The sequence below is a fragment of the Cervus elaphus genome, chromosome 20 (assembly GCF_910594005.1).
Source record: "Cervus elaphus chromosome 20, mCerEla1.1, whole genome shotgun sequence".
Classification (NCBI taxonomy): Eukaryota; Metazoa; Chordata; class Mammalia; order Artiodactyla; family Cervidae; genus Cervus; species Cervus elaphus.
This window is the reverse complement of record NC_057834.1, coordinates 104,389,599-104,406,938: the sequence shown is the minus strand read 5'-3', so window position 1 is coordinate 104,406,938 and position 17,340 is coordinate 104,389,599. Positions and strand designations below refer to the sequence as shown.

General features: G+C 42.0%; 2 protein-coding genes across 6 annotated transcripts in view; one reads left to right on the top strand and one right to left on the bottom strand.

Moving 5' to 3' along the window:
* PATJ (PATJ crumbs cell polarity complex component) overlaps positions 1-17,340 on the top strand; it is a 361,279-nt gene that overhangs the window by 323,781 nt on the left and 20,158 nt on the right. The window lies entirely within an intron of this gene.
* LOC122676635 (fibrous sheath CABYR-binding protein-like) lies at positions 6,418-7,950 on the bottom strand. The gene is made up of 2 exons (XM_043876097.1): positions 7,886-7,950; positions 6,418-7,118 (listed from the first exon to the last, which is right to left on the bottom strand). The coding sequence occupies exons 1-2, from the start codon at positions 7,889-7,891 to the stop codon at positions 6,606-6,608; spliced, it is 519 nt and encodes a 172-aa protein (XP_043732032.1). The 5' UTR covers positions 7,892-7,950; the 3' UTR covers positions 6,418-6,605.

The window sequence follows — 17,340 nt, the reverse complement described above, 5'->3', positions numbered from 1 at the left end:
CTGCATAGTCGTCATCAACTATGACTAGTAGGCAGACAATCATATTTCAGCTGTGGTCCCCAAGAGTATTCTCCAGAGGCACAGGGAAATATACCAGAAGTAAAAACAAGGTGTGCTCTTAGTCCCCCTCCTTCTCTTTGAACACTTCAAATCTCTCTGAGATTGATGTCATGCATCGAGCTAGAGGCAGCGTGCTGGCAGCCAGTTTCATTACTGAGCGCCCCCCAAAATCTATGATTATAAACACCATCCTTCTGCAGGGGTAATATTAAATGGTCTATAGGTAAAAAGAATAAAACCCACCATTTAGTATCTCAGAGAAAGGGCTAACCAACCCCTCCAGTCATTCTAGTTTTTAAATAATAAGTTCGAATTGAGAAACCATTACTTTGGGGAGGAACAATTTATGGTGCTTAAGTCTCACCATCTCAGAGGTCTAAGTCCAAAGTGCCAGAACAGACATTTTACAAAAGTCAGTGGCTTTCGACACGTAGGAAGGGAATTGTAAAATACTGCCAGGGGTTTCCAGGGAGTTTATGTGATAGGCAACGTATTATTCAATGATCTGGGACCCCAAGTTTCTGTGGTACACAAATGGAAACAGTGTGGACTGGGTGTAGAGTCGTAGAGACGGCTTCCTCATGTCCTCATCCTCAGGGGTTACCTGTCATTTCACCTTCCACCCCTCAGTCTCCCTCAGAGCCTGCAAATCCTGGCTTTTTCTTATTTCCAGCTCTTGCCATTCCTTCGAGTTATGCTGACCCCTAGAGGCCATGCAAGTGCAGCTCTTCAGTCACAGAGCTGTGGCCCATTAGTTATACAGGATTTTACCAGGAAGTTGTTTCAAAGGATAACTGTGTAAAGGAGGGGGGTGGGGTGGGGGGAGGGAGTGGTGGAAGTATTTCCCTTAGTGGAATCTAGTATTATTGACATTTTTATTTTCCAGTGTAATTTATCCAGCTCCACCTTCTTCACAAAAAAATGAGAAGACACGATGTGAAAGTATAACATTCACTATGTAAAGTACCTTAAGTGGAAATGAGCTCATGGTCTCCCTATGCAGACTTTAACGCTTCATTCAGCCAAATTGCCACTATTAACATACTTCTGAAGGGATTCCTTGTTTTTCCTATTTCTGAATTTTAAGAAAATGGCTTTTGGTTTCAAAACATTCTCTTGCGTTAATCACATTAGGTGGTGGTGTTATTGTCTAACAGGTGCTGTTAAAAGCTTAATAGAATCCTTTGGGATTGTGACAGTTGTGACCTACACAACACTGTATGTGTATGGGTATGGGGCATATGTGCTGCCAAAAGCTTTAGAGACAGAACTCGGGAAATTCTTACATCTTGTGTCAGACGCCTTTCAGCTGCTTAGTCGTATCCACTTTAATTGAAACAGTGTGCAAGGAGTGGTACCAGCAATGCAGTATCACAGCTGACTTGTCAGTAGGTGATTATTTTTATTATCAGGTGAGCCAGCCTAGTGGCAGAGCTGTCGGAAGGTCAGATAATTGTGTCTGATGTTGTGGAAAATACTTCTTGTTGGTGCACATGCAAAGCGATCAGCAACTGCTGATGGCACAGGGAAGATTAGGTCTGGGTCAGCAGACCGCGCGGTGGAGAAGGGGAAGAGAGTGGAGGAGACCACCAACACTTCTGGAAGCTTCTTCCCATAGTTTACGTTGCTAGTGCTGGGTATAGTAAAGAAGCAGCTATTTCTGCCCTTAAAGTCTGATGGTATCTTATTGTCAAATAAAAATTGGTCAGTGGGAATTGATTTGGATATAGGGGTCATTTTAAATATTCTCAACTATATTTGGAGGTATAGTTTGCCTGGTTTTGCCTGGTTTAGCGCTTTTGTCTATGAATTACCATACAACCTTTTTTGGACAAAGTCAGGTAACCCAGACTCTTATGGAAATTTTTGTTTGTTTTTATCTCTTTCTTTGAGAACACGGAGGATAAAAAGAGTATATCAGGGATTTCTGTCACTACAGGAGCCTGTGGGGCTTTCTCTGGATCCAGACTTTTAGAGTATAGAATGTGGATTAGGGCAGCAGTAACTAAACTAGGAAATACAGGAAGGGTATATTGGGAGAGAAAAGAACATTGTATTTGGAGGCACCCAAGGTAGAGATATCCAGCAGACCGAGGAAGTGTGCTGCCAAAGCTTGGGGAGACTTCAGTGCTGGAAATGGGATAAAAATAGCCATGCACAGCTTCTTGGGGTTGACATTTCCACTGCATGACACATTATACTTCATAGTTATTGGTTGAATAAATGAAACAGGAGAGACAAACACAGAGAACAAGACTTGGAATCAGTAACAACTATGGACAGCAGGAGAAGGAATTTCTTGGCCAACCCAATAGCTTATGCTTTTCTCTTTGAAAGCTTTAGAATGTAGTATACAGGTATTTTTCTTCTCTTATTTAACTTGCTCAGTTATTAATGGACCTTAAGTTAAATTTACTTGATTTCTTGTTTTTTCCTCTTTCTGTTTCTCTTTTTTCAGTTCCTCAATGTTGGACACTGGATCTTCTGAATTAATCCTGTGTCTTATTTTTTTCTGTTTCATTTTCAGTCTAGGGCTCCCAAGAGAAGTCACTGTTTTGTCTATATATTATCTTGAGCATGGCATTTCTCTCCTAACCAGCAGTTGGGCCGTTTTACATCAGTTTTTGTGGGTGTGTATTCTGGAAGATGCCCTCAAGGACCTCCCAGACACACGCTTATTAATCTCCCTGACTTCAGACTCTCTTCTGCTTTCTGAGAAAATTACTTTAGGATATACTCCAACAAAAGAGGAAAGTAAGAGAGAGGGAAGCCAGTGGATCCAATGCTGCTGAACCGGGATGTCCCAGGACAGCTATGCAGCAGGTAGAGAGAACAATTTATCCAAATTGGAGTAGGGGGACCAGAAGACTCTAACAGAGATGCCTTTGAATTAAAGAGGGGGAAAAAAGAGGGACAGATAGATTACCTTGTATATTTAACTGAATTGGAGGTTTAAGATCAGGTGGAAAGTTTGGAGCTGAATTATTATAATATATAAAAAATTAAACACAATGAGATTATTAACCTTTAGGACAATAAACTTGTACCAAAGGGGGAGACAAATGTAAACATACAGCAGTAGTCAGCTCAATATGAATAACATTTATGTAAGCATTTTAAGTCATAATAAAACCAATAGAATGAAATATCATGATGGATGAAATATTAGTAGCATGACAGTTTGAGATGTGTTCATAGGAAAATATGAGAGTTAAATCTTTGAAGTTGAACTAAGATTGTTGGCAATTGTTAAAACTACAAAGGTTTAAGTATTTAATACATCTAAAGAAACACAGGAAACAAGTAGAACTTAAAAATATAAAAGGTAAGTGTAAGATTTTGGCAAGCTAAATTTTCATCCATTGGAATAAGTAGTCTATAGATGTGATCAAGTAGTCTATAGACATGATCAAGATGATAAAGTTTAAAGTAGTCTTATAAAGTATATTATTTAGCTTATATCTCTAGAATTGAAAAGAGAAATATTCAGTATGTCTCTAGGGAATAAGAGTGTTGAATTTTTTATCATGTACTGTATTACTTAATTTTAAATCATGTGCACACAAAAGAAAATATCCTAGAAAATAGAAAAGAACCAGGAGTTGAGGTCCTAGACCCTAAAGGAGAAAAGAATTTTAAGAACAGCGCCCTTACAATGAGACAAAAGTAAATAAAACTGTGGGAAGGCAGCTGTCAGATCAATCACTGGCAACCTTTAAAATAATTGATTTCTCTCTTTCGAAGTTGGTAGCAAGTCAGTGGAATGCAAGGGAGTAGTTGGGAGCAAAGGACATAGAAAAAAAGATGGAGGTGATGTTATCTCTGAAAAAGAGGGTAAGGAGTGTTTCAGAGAGTTTGAGTCTGATGGCTTTCCTTTGAGGATAATCATTTTCTACAAATGAATAAAGAAGTGATTTTGACATTTGAGAAAAGTGCTTCTCAAACCTCAACATGCTCCAGAATCATCTGGAGGGCTTGTTAAATAGATGCATTGCTGGGTCCCACTCCCAAAGTGTCTGATTCTGTAGGACTGAGGTGGATCCACGAATTTCCCTTTGTAACAAGCCGCCAGGTGTTGCTGATGCTTCTAGTTCAGAGAGCAATCTGAAACCCACTGGGTACTGCATCCTTTCGGAGAAGGCAATGGCACCCCACTCCAGTAATCTTGCCTGGAAAATCCCGTGGACAGAGGAGCCTGGTGGGCTGCAGTCCATGAGCTTGCTGAGAGTCGGACATGACTGACTTTCACTTTTCACTTTCATGCATTGGAGAAGGAAATGGCAATGCACTCCAGTGTTCTTGCCTGGAGAATCCCAGGGATGGGGGAGCCTGGTGGGCTGCCGTCTATGGGGTCGCACAGAGTCGGACACGACTGAAGTGACTTAGCAGCAGCAGCAGCAGCAGTGCATCCTTTAGAGATGAGCAGAGATTTGCACTGCTCTTTTCTCTATGTCTGGAATACCCATCTCACCCCACCAGCATCCCCTCTTTATAAAGGTACATGTGAATAGTTCTTAACCTTGATCGCCCAATCAAATCGCTGACTCTAGTATCAGTTCCTGGGTCTCACTCCATGGAATTAATTGGTCTGGGGTGTGGCTTGAACACTGGAATATTTTAAAGCTTCCCACATGATTTATTATGTAGCCAGGGTTAAGACCAGCTATCTGTGAGGGTTCCTTACGGGTTGAAAGCCAAGTGGTGCCAGAAAGGGTGTGATAAACTTCAGGAAAAGGACCAAGAGCTAACAGTTTGAAAGTTGAAGTGATGACCTCAGGTAAGTTCTGTAGGACATGTAGGTTTTAGTGCTCTTCAGCTTCCTCTAGGAAACTGGATCATTGCTCCTTTCTTCCAAGATTGCTGTGAGGATTAAATGAGTTGTAACATTTAATGAAAATAGTGGATTATAAGTGTTAAGCATTAAATAAAGTGGAAAGTGAAAGTGTTAGTCTCTCAGTCATGTCTGACTCTTGGCAGCCCCATGGACTAAAGCCCTCCTGGCTCTTCTGTCCATGGTATTCCCCAGGGGAGAATACTGGAGTGGGTTGCCTTTTCCTCCTCCAGTCAATCTTCCCAAACCAGGGATTGTACTGGGGTCTCCTGCATTGGCAGGCAGATTCTTTACTGTCTGAGCTACCAGGGAAGCATTAAATAAGTGATTCTTTATTGCTGTCTGTCTGTCATTGCTTCCCAGGTGGCACTAGTGGTAAAGAACCCACCTGCCAGTGCAGGAGACCTAAGAGATGTGGGTTCGATCCCTGGGCTGGGAAGATCTCCTGGAAGAGGAATGGCACTCCAGTGTTCTTGCCTGGAGAATCTCATGGGCAGAGGAGCCTGAAGGGCTACAGTCCATGGATTCACAAAGAGTTGCACACGACAGAAGCAACTTAACACGCACTTTATTACTCTCATTATAATAGCATTGTCTTGAAGTCAGAGGATGCTAAAATTCCTCTTAAAATCCTAGAAGTGTGGTGGTTTTCTAGGGGGCATTTGAGATGTGTGCCATGAGATGGTGATGTGGCCAAGTCACTTGGCTTCTTCTTACTCGATTCCAAACTTAAAACACTTGACACTTCAGACCATATTTTTAAAACAGATACATTAAAATCAGTGTATTCTGATGTTACTAGAATCAATGTCACTAGATTCTAAATAAAACCTTTAATCAGATGTGCTTTCTACTCCATTCAGTTACACCAAATGCCAGGCATGAGACAAAGCAAGCTCATTTTGATTGTTCTATAATGTGCCCTCATCTTAAGATGCTGACTTTCTCAGGGGTCACCTTAACTTGATTGACAGTCTTTCTCTCTGTCTCTAGTGTATTTGTACTGTGGATCTAGGATGCAGGTTGGGCATGAGTGTGGAGTTTGTGTTTAGTACTACAAGATTTTGTTGTTGTTGTTTAATTGCTAAGCCATGCCTAACTCTTTTGTGACCCCATGGACTACAGTCTACCAGGCTCCTCTGTCCATGGGATTTCCCAAGCAAGAATACTGAAGTGGGTTTGCCCTTTCCTACTCCAGGGAATCTTCCTGACCTAGGGATCAAACCTGTGTCTCCTGCATTGCAGGACGATCCTTTGCCCCTGAGCCACCAGGGAAGCTCATTATAAGATTTGGGTCCTAACAAAACTAAAGGCTAATCTCATTCCTTTACAAGACCAGCAAGTCAGGAAAGTTCTAGGCAAGAAGCTCAAGCTTTTATACATTGTAATGTCCTGGATGTACATTTGATGCAATGTAAATACTTAGCTGGAACATATTTTCACTTCTCAATTCTTCAAAACATAGTCCACCCCAAACCTGTTTTTGAGCAAATGTCCTTATCCTAGGGTCTATGCAATAAAGACGTGTTTTATTATTCAATTAGAAAATGTACCAACATACATGGTTCTGATATAGAACATACAATTCCGATTGAATGTAGTTTTGTTTTTAACAAAAAAAATTATTAAATGCCACAAGGACCTAAGTAAGGCATGAAGAGAGAGTATATCAGAACAGAAACCTTCCTAAGGTCAGGTTTTGAGGAGACAAAATCTAAGGAAATAAATATTGAAGGAGAAATGCTCTGGGAGGGGAAAATTCATTTGGAGGGGGAAACATGGAGTGAGGGGTTGGGGCAGTTGGAGGGGGAAACACGGAGTGAGGGGTTGGGGCAGTTGGAGGGGGAAACACGGAGTGAGGGGAGAATTCATTTGGAGGGGGAAACACGCTTATTGGTTCTTCCTCTTCCAGGGATTCGCAGGTCTCTCTTTGTTCCATAAGTCGAAAGGATAAGGCCTCTTCCCCATCCTTCATTTCACACATCTTGCCCTCAGGTGGAGTGACTCCCTCCTCTTCTTTCCTTTCACAAGTCGCCCCCTCCTCAGGTGAAGTGATTTCCTCCTCTTCCTCCAGGTCAATATTCTGACCCTCCCGAGGTAGGGAAGCTTCCTTTTCTTCTTTTAAGTCCATGGTCTCCCTCTCCTCAGGGGAAGAGACCTCCTCCTCCTCTTCCTTTGGGTCAGTGGCCTCCCTCTGCTCAGGTAGACATTTACTGAATATTTGACCCTAACACGGTTGTGGAGATACGAGAAAACAAAGTGCTTCCATTAAGCATCTGGTGAGTCTAAGCTGGTGAACCCACATGGCAGCTTAGGACACTCTATTAATTTAATACATGTATCCCCATCACCCAGCAGTTCCATATCTAGTTCTCCATCTTAAAGAGCCTCTCTTGGGATGCTTATCACAGCACCATGTGCAACAATGGGGAGAAACAGAGACTTAGAGGACTTGCAGGTTTTGAACCAGGTTAATGACTGTGAAGCGTAAGTGGGAACAAAGAGCACATCTGCCTCCTCCGGGCCCCTGGGGGCCTGAGGGATGAGGGGAAGGGTTGCTGACCTGAGTGATGTAAAAGGGCCAGACCATAGGTTGTGGGTGGGTCCTACAAGTTGGAGCTCGCCCTCGCCAGGTCCAAGGACTCCAGGCACCACGGCTGTCTCAGGTTGCACAGACCTTAGACCTCATCAGCTCGGGACCCGAAAGCCTCCCTGCCTTACCCCAGAATCCCTGTCCATTCCCCCACCCCATCTCCACCTAGAATGTCCCTGTCTGCCTCTGACGTTAGGTGACAGCATTGGCCAGCCTGCTTGTTGCAGGGTGAGGAACACATTTATTTGCTGTCCTTGGAACCTACCATGGAAGTTTGCACCCAGTAGTTCAAGATTTACTTTAAACAACAACAACAACAAAAAGAGCAAACTTCCTTAGCCTGTTTGCCTTCCCCTTCCTCACAAGTTAAACACACAAATTAAGCCCTCTTCCAGTCTTACCTCCATACCTGGTCCCCGGTGTTGCTAGGCGAAGAGCACTTCAGACAGCAGGGCTGAACCAAGACTCAGACCAGGACTCTGTCTCCTCAAACTTGTATCTAGCTGAGCATACCTTTCCAAGATCAGATTATCCCCTTCTACAAGTCTGGGAGACCAATCAACTCTTAAGACCAAGATTGTTGATGCAGATGCCTTGGGGCTATCAAGTCATTCTGGGGATGATGGGCTTATCTCTGTTTCTCTGCAAAAGACCAAACTATCAGTGAAAATCCTTCCCATTTCCTATCCAGCCCCTTGTATTCCACTTCTGAAAAATAGGCAGGAGCTGGGGGATCCTAAGTTGCTCCTAGGATTTAATATTATCAGTTGTCCCAAGGCCCTTTTATTTCAGGGTAGGGATCAAGCAAGAGGTCTTACCACCCTGTGAGATGGTGCTGCCAAATGTTTTTGTATTTTCTAGCTAGATAAAATATTTAACCTTTACCCAAATAGAACTATGACTTCGGTTTCACAATTTATATGAGATCCTGAAAGTTTATTAAAGTTCAAAAGCTTTCTTCCTAGAGCATCCATAGAGTGTGTATTTCCTACTTCCCAAACCTTATCCATGTACTACTGGGGGGGAAGGGTGCATCTTTCCTTCCTGTTGCTAAGCACCCACTGTGAAGTTCAGCTCTGCTTTTAGCTGCTTGTTTGACTCTCTGCCCTTCACTCTTCCTGGTTCCATGTGTAGACTCTAGTTCATTATATGCAGATGAGGCATATCTCCTGGTGTGAGGGTCCAAGACCAGGTCTGCACTCTTTCACCAGGTGATTTGCCTCACACCACATGGGTTTTCCAGGTGACACTAAGTGGTAAAGAACCCACTTGCCAATGCAGAAGACATAAGAGATGCAGGTTCGGTCCCTGGGTCCTAAAGATCCCCTGGAGGAGGAGAGCATGGCAGCCCACTGCAGTATTCTTGCCTGGAGAATCCCATGGACAGAGGAGCCTGGCGGGCTACCATCCACAGGGTCACAAAAGAATCAGACATGACTTAGCGACTGAACAACAACAACTACAACATGGGAATCCCCTTCACCATATCCTAAATCCATACAGTTTGAGTCTCTACTTGAGTGCTTGCTTTGCAGGGGCTCATGTCCTAACCAGCTGAGCCTTTCATTCTGTAACTGCCTTAGTTGCTAGACTTTTTTCTTCTTAAAAAGACCCCAAACCAATCTCACTCTGTTCTGTGGAAATTCAGAAAATCAAACCCCATGTGCTCTATTCCTTAAGAAGGTTTTAGGTTTATTCATTTATTCATTCCAAAAATGTTTATTAAGCAATTGCTGTATGCCAGGTACCTTCACACTTAGTAGCTGTCCTTATCCTCCTGAATCCTGTGATTGGGTGGGACAGACTGTTCAGTCTGTTTAGTCACTCAGTCATGTCCGACTCTTTGCGACCCCACGGACTGCAGCACGCCAAGCCTCCCTGTTCATCACCAACTCTCGGAGTTTACTCAAACTCATGTTCATTGAGTCGGTGATGCCATCCAACCATCTCATCCTCTGTCATCCCCTTCTCGTCCTGCCTTCAATCTTTCCCAGCATCAGGGTCTTTTCCAATGAGTCAGTTCTTTGCATCACGTGGCCAAAGTATTGGAGTTTCAGCTTTAGCATCAGTCCTTCCAATGAATATTCAGGACTGATTTCCTTTAGGATGGACTCGTTGGAAAGACTGTTAACAATCATACAAATATGTATTGATATCATGACAATTTGTGAGGAATATTCAGAGTGCTACAGAGAAGAAAACAGGAAAAATTAAACATAGGTAATCAAAGAAGTTTGGTATAATAGAAGTGACTTTTAAGCTGATGCCAGGCCAACTGGTTTGGCTTCAGGGGGTGGTTGGGTGGGGGGAGGGACTCCAGGCAGAAAGAACTGTGGAATGTGGGGAGGAAGGGATGATATAGATGGGATTAGAGGAGTAATTCTGGGAAGGACACTTGTATAATTAGGGAGTCTTAATGTTATTCCATGTACAAAGAGAGACCACTGAAAGGATTTAAGCAGGGGAGGGTCATTATCCATTTTATATTTCAAACAATAACTGGCTATTGTGTAGAAGAGAGTAAGTGGGGATTCCAGGTAAAAGGCAGCCAATGATGATGGATTGAATTAGGATGGTCACTAGGGAGATGAAAAGAAAGCAGACTTGAGGAGTATTTTGGAGGCAGAGTCCAGAGGATTTGGTGGTAGATTATTCAGAATAAGCATCAGTATGGTTAGCATCCTAGCACCTTTCCAGCTGGGCAGTCAGCAGCCAGCAATCAGGTATTTTCAAGATTATGCCTAGTGGATTTCTAATTAGGCAGCTGGAGGTGCTATCTACTCTGAAGAGGAAAACTAAAAGGAAAATAAGTTGAAGGGATTTGGTGGTTGGATCAAGAATTTTGGATTTGGTTGTATTAATTTTAATAAGGCTTTGAGGTATTAAAATGCAAATATTGAGTTGGCAGTTGGAGGCAACAAACTAAGCTGGGAATTATCAGCACATCATTGGAATTTAAAGCTTTGGGAGTATGGATGCTGTACCCTCGACCCTGAGTGTACAAGTGGGAAGCAGCCAGGCCTGAGCCATGAGGGGTGTGTAGACTAGCAGAGACAGAAGAGGGGCCCAGCAGCAGGAGGAAAGCCAGAGATGGGGTCATGAAGTCTGGGTCAGACAGTGGGGCTGGCAACTGGAATGGAGTTGGCTTTTGAAAATGATGTAGGTTGAGGGTAGGTAGGATCACTTAAGTCACATGCAAAGACAATTCCTCCACTACACTTGCTGGGGAGGAGAGGAAAAAAAAACTGGTGGGAAGTGTAGAGGACAGTTTATCATTTTCCTTTTTGTTGTTTATGCTAAATATACCCCCAATTCATTAATTCTTTATATGATAGTATTTCCAGAAGATCTTATAACTTATGCAAAACAGTGTTTTCCCCCAGAATAGTCTGCTTCACCCCAAATGTGTTCTGATCCAGCCAGGGCCAGCCTGTGGCTTTCCTTTCTAAGTATTCTATTAGCAGATGCAACTAAGCTTACTTATTCCTAATTCGGTAGTCATGCCGAACCAACAGAGGTGTTGGCTTATCCTGAAACTGCAATCCAATTCAGCTCTTGAACTGCTGTTAAGTAAAGTCCTTTCACCGCATTGTTGCTGTTCAGTCTCTCAGTCCTGTCTGACTCTTTGTGAACCCATGGACTGCAGCACGCCTGGCTTCCTTGTCCTTCACTATCTCCTGGAGTTTGCTCAAACTCATGTCCATTAAGTCGATGATGCTATCCAACCATCTCATCCTCTGTCACCCCTTTTCCTCTTGCCCTCAGTCTTGCCCAGCATCAGGGTCTTGTCCAGTGAGTTGGCTATTCAAATCAGATGGCCAAAGTATTGGAGCTTCAGCTTCAGCATCAGTCCTTTCAAGGAATATCCAAGGTTGTTCTCCTTTAGGATTAACTGGTTTGACCTCCTTGCTGTCTAAGGAACTCACTCTGTCCTTGTGTGCTAATATCATCTAGAACAGAAGCAAGGGTAGCCCAGGAGCCCTTGAGAAAGAAGTTCTGATAACTAGTTGAGGTAGAAGACAATTCCAGAATAAGCAGACAAGGCAGGTTTTTTATGAATCCTGTTTAGCAGGTGAAAAAACTGAAACTTAAGCATAGTACCATTTAAGTGGCAAAAACAACTTCAGATCTTCATTCTATCAGAGCTATACCATATTTCTTAATTCTTTGCAGTATTTTGCAGAATAGAGATATAACTGATTATTTACATGTCAGATCTATACTTCTGTTTGTGTGCGTGCTCGGTCCCTCAGTCATGTCCGACTCTTTTTGACCCCATGGACTGTAGTCTGCCAGGCTGCTCCATCTATGGGATTTCCCAGGCAAGAATACTGGAGTGGATTGTCATTTCCTGTCCTGGCGGATCTTTCTGACCCAAGGATCAAATCTGCATCTCTTACTTTGGCAGGCAGATTCTTTACCACTGTACCACTTTTTGTTTGTGCCATACTTTTGTTTGGGGCCATCTAAATGCGAATCAGTGAAGAAGAACTTGAGAACCTCTCGATGAAGGTGAAAGAGGAGAGTGAAAAACCTGACTTAAAACTCAACATTCAAAAAACTAAGATTATGGAATTTGGTCCCATCACTTCATGGCAAATAGATGGGGAAACAATGGAAACAATAATAGACTTTATTTTGGGGGCTCCCAAATCACTGCAGATGGTGACTGCAGCCATGAAATTAAAAGACACTTGCTTCTTGTAAGAAAAGCTATGACAAACCTAGGCAGCATATTAAAAAGCAGAGACATAACTTTGCTGACACAGGTACATCTAGGTTAAGCTATGGTTTTTCCAGTAGTCATGTATGGATGTGAGAGCTGGTAAAGAAAGCTGAGCAGTGAAGAATGGATGCTTTTGAACTGTGGTGTTGGAGAAGACTCTTGAGAGTCCCCTGGACTGCAAGTAGATCCAAGTAGTCCATCCTAAAGGAGATCAGTCCTGGGTGTTCATTGGAAGCACTGATGCTGAAGCTGAATCTCCAATACTTTGGCCACCTGATTCGAAGAGCTGACTCATTGAAAAAGACCCCAATGCTGGGAAAGATTGAAGGCAGGAGAAGGGGACAGCAGAGGACGAGACGAGTGGATGGCGTCACTGACTCAATGGACATGAGCTTGAGCAAGCTCCAGGAGATGGTGAAGGACTAGGAAGCCTGGCATGCTGCAGTCCACGGAGTCGCAAAGAGTCAGACATGACAGAGCGACTGAACAACAACAGCAACAAATGCAAATCATAGGAAATCAAGAGATATTCTTTCATTCATCAAAAATTACTTGAACACCTATGTAGACATGTTCTACATAAGGGGGATACGGTGGTGAATAAAACAGACAAACTTCATGTCCTCACATTCTAATATGAAGTGATAAGACAAGACAGGGCTTCTCTTGTGGCTCAGCTGATAAGGAATCTGCCTGCAATGTGGGAGACCTGGGTTCAATCCCTGGGTTGGGAAGATCCCCTGGAGAAGGGAAAGGCTACCCACTCCAGTATTCTGGCCTGGAGAATTCCATGGACTGTACAGTCTATAGGGTTGCAAAGAGTCGGACACGACTGAGTGACTTTCACTTTCACACTTTCAAGACAAGACAAGGCAAAATATATGTAGTTAATTAGATAGTAATGGTAGTAAGAAAACATAAAGCAGGGAAGGAGGAGATTGTTAAACAAAATTAAACTGAGTAAATTTGAAGGTCTGTTTGTCTTTATTCAATGATTCATGAATATTATTATTCATGAATTATTATATTTATCACTATTCATTATTATTCATGAATTATTATTATTCATGATAACTGGGATGCATCCCATTTATCAAATAAAATGGTACTCCAAGGTTCTATACAAAAATGGAAGGCTTTTATAGGAAGGAGGGTGGGACAAGGAAGTTAAAAGAGTGGATTATTTCAGGCAGGACTTATCAAGTAGATTCTCTGATTGGTCTTGATGAGGAAATTCCAGACTGATTGGTTTAAAATTCCACTTCAAGGAGCGGCTGAAACTGCAGTTAGGTTAGGTGTTAAGTCCTTGGAGGGCTTAGCATATGTGGCTCTATTTTGGGCCAGTTTCTTTTCTTTTTTTTTTTTTAACTCAATTTTTTAAAAAGTTTCTTTATTTTTTACTGAAGGATAACTGCTTTACAGAATTTTGCTGTTTTCCATCAAACCTCAACATGAATCAGCCATAGGTACACATATGTCCCCTCCCTTTTGAACCTCCCTCCCATCTCCCTCCCATCCCACCCCTCTAGGTTGATACAGAGCCCCTGTGTGAGTTTCCTGAGCCACACAGCAAATTCCCGTTGGCTATCTATTTTACATATGGTAATGTAAGTTTCCATGTTACTCTTCCCATACATCTCACCCTCTCCTCCCCTCTCCCCATGTCCATAAATCTATTCTGTCTGTTTCTCCACTGTTGCCCTATAAATAAATTCTTCAGTACCATTTTTCTAGATTCCTTATATATGTGTTAGAATATGGTATTTATCTTTCTCTTTCTGACTCACTTCACTCTGTATAATAGGTTCTAGGTTTATCCACCTCATTAGAACTGACTCCAATGCATTCCTTTTTATGGCTGAGTAATATTCCATTGTGTATATGTACCACAACTTCTTTATCTGTTCATCTGTCGATGGACATCTAGGTTGCTTCCATGTTCTAGCTATTGTAAATAGTGCTGCAATGAACAATGGGATGCAGGTGTCTCTTTCAATTTTGGTTTCCACAGGGTGTATGCCTAGGAGTGGGATTGGTTTTACTCCTACTTTTTAAGGAATCTCCATACCGACTTCCATAGTGGCTGTATCAATTTACATTCCCACCAACAGTGCAAGAGTGTTCCCTTTTCTCCACACCCTTTCCAGCATTTATTGTTTGTAGACCTTTTGATGAGGACCATTCTGACCAGTGTGAGGTGATATCTCACTGTAGTTTTGATTTGCCTTTCTCTAATAATGAGTGAGGAGGAAATGGCAGCCCACTCCAGTGTTCTTGCCTAGAGAATCCCATGGACAGAGGAGCCTGGTGGGCTGCTGTCCTTGGGGTCGCACAGAGTCGGACACGACTGAAGTGACTCAGCAGCAGCAGCAGCAGCAATAATGAGTGATGTTGAGCATCTTTTCGTGTGTTTGTTAGCCATCTGTATGTCTTCTTTGGAGAAATGTCTGTTTAGGTCTTTTTCCCACTTTTTGATTAGGTTATTTGTTTTTCTGGTATTGAGTTGTAGAACTGCTTGTATATTTTGGAAATTAACCCTTTGTCAGTTGTTGCATTTGCTATTATTTGCTCCCATTCTGAGGGTTGTATTTTCACCTTGCTTATAGTTTCCTTCGCTGTGCAAAAGCTTTTTAAGTTTAATCAGGTCCCACTTGTTTACTTTTGTTTTTATTTCCATTACTCTCAGTGGGTCATAGAAGATCTTTCTTTGATTTATGTCATTCTGAGTGTTCTGCCTATGTTTTCCTCTAAGAGTTTTATAGTTTCTGGTCTTACATTTAGGTCTTTAGTCCATTTTGAGTTTATCTTTGTACATGGTGTTAGGAAGTGTTCTAATTTCATTTTTTTAGATGTAGCTATCCAGTTTTCCCAGCACCATTTATTGAAGAGGATGTCTTTGCCCCATTGTATATTCTTGCCTCCTTTGTCAGAAATAAGGCACCCATAGGTGCATGGGTTTATTTCTGGGCTTTCTATGTTGTTCCATTGGTCTGTATGTCTGTTTTTGTGCCAGTACAATGCTGTCCTGATGACTGTAGCTTTGTAGTATAACCTGAAGTCAGGAAGCTTGATTCCTCCAGCTTCCTTCTTCTTTCTCAAGACTGCTTTGGCTATTTGGGGTCTTTTGTGTTTCCATATGAATTGTGAAATTTTATGTTCTACTTCTGTGAAAAAATGCCATTGGTAATTTGATAGGGATTGCATTAAATCTGTAGGTTGCATTTGGTAGTATTGTCATTTTCACAATATTGGTTCTTCCTACCCAGGAACATGGAATCTCTCCATCTGTTTATGTCATCTTTGATTTCTTTCATTAGTGTCTTACAGTTTTCTGTATACAGTTCTTTCATCTCCTTAGATAAGTTTATTTGTAGTATTTAATTCTTTTTGTTGCAGTGGTGAATGGAATTGATTCCTTAATTGCTCTTTCTGAATTTTCATTGGTAGTATATAAAAATGCAAGTGATTTCTGTGTATTGATTTTGTCTCCTGCAACTTCGCTATATTCACTGATTAGCTGTGGTAATTTTCTGATACTATCTTTAGGGTTTCCTATGGAAAAGAAATGCAAAAAGGCAAAATGGTTGTCTGACGAGGCCTTACAAATAGCTGTGAAAAGAAGAGAAGCGAAAAGCAAAGGAGAAAAGGAAAGATATTCCCATTTGAATGCAGAGTTCCAAAGAATAGCCAGGAGAGATAAGAAAGCCTTCCTCAGCGATCAACGCAAAGAAATAGAGGAAAACAACAGAATGGGAAAGACTAGAGATCTCTACAAGAAAATTAGAGATACCAAGGGAACATTTCAAGCAAAAATGGGTTCAATAAAGGACAGAAATGGTATGGACCTAACAGAAGCAGAAGATATTAAGAAGAGGTGGCAAGAATACACAGAAGAACTGTACAAAAAAGATGTTCACAACTCATATAATCACAATGGTGTGATCACTCACCTAGAGCCAGACATCCTGGAATGTGAAGTCAAGTGGGCCTTAGAAAGCATTACTATGAACAAAGCTAGTAGATATGATGGAATTCCAGTTTGGCTATTTCAAATCCTGAAAGATGATGCTGTGAAAGTGCTGCACTCAATATGCCAGCGAATTTGGAAAACTCAGCAGTGGCCACAGGACTGGAAAAGGTCAGTTTTCTTTTCAATCCCTAAGAAAGGCAATCCCAAAGAATGCTCAAACTACCACACAGTTGCACTCATCTCACACGCTAGTAAAGTAATGCTCAAAATTCTCCAAGCCAGGCTTCAGCAAATATGTGAACCATGAACTTCCAGATGTTCAAGTTGGATTTAGAAAAGGCAGAGGAACCAGAGACCAAATTGCCAACATCCACTGGATCATCGAAAAAGCAAGAGAGTTCCAGAAAAACATCTATTTCTGCTTTATTGACTATGCCAAAACCTTTGACTCTGTGGATCACAATCAACTGTGGAAAATTCTGAAAGAGATGGGAATACCAGACCACCTGACCTGCCTCTTGAGAAACCTGTATGCAGGTCAGGAAGCAACAGTTAGAATTGGACATGGAACAATAAACTGGTTCCAAATAGGAAAAGGAGTACGTCAAGGCTGTATATTGTCACCCTGCTTATTTAACTTCTATGCAGAGTACATCATGAGAAACGCCGGGCTGGATGAAGCATAAGCTGGAATCAAGATTGCCTGGAGAAATATCAGTAACCTCAGATACGCAGATGACACCACCCTTATGGCAGAAAGTGAAGAGGAACTAAAAAGCCTCTTGATGAAAGTGAAAGAGGAGAGTGAAAAAGTTGGCTTAAAGCTTAACATTCAGAAAACTAAGATCATGTCATCTGGTCCCATCACTTCATGGGAAATAGATGGGGAAACAGTGGAAACAGTGTCAGACTTTATTTTTGGGGGCTCCAAAATCACTGCAGATGGTGACTGCAGCCATGAAATTAAAAGACACTTACTCCTTGGAAGGAAAGTTATGACCAACCTAGATAGCACATTAAAAAGCAGAGACATTACTTTGCTAACAAAGGTCCGTCTGGTCAAGGCTATGGTTTTTCCAGTGGTCATGTATGGATGTGAGAGTTGGACTGTGAAGAAAGCTGAGCGCCAAAGAATTGATGCTTTGAACTGTGGTGTTGGA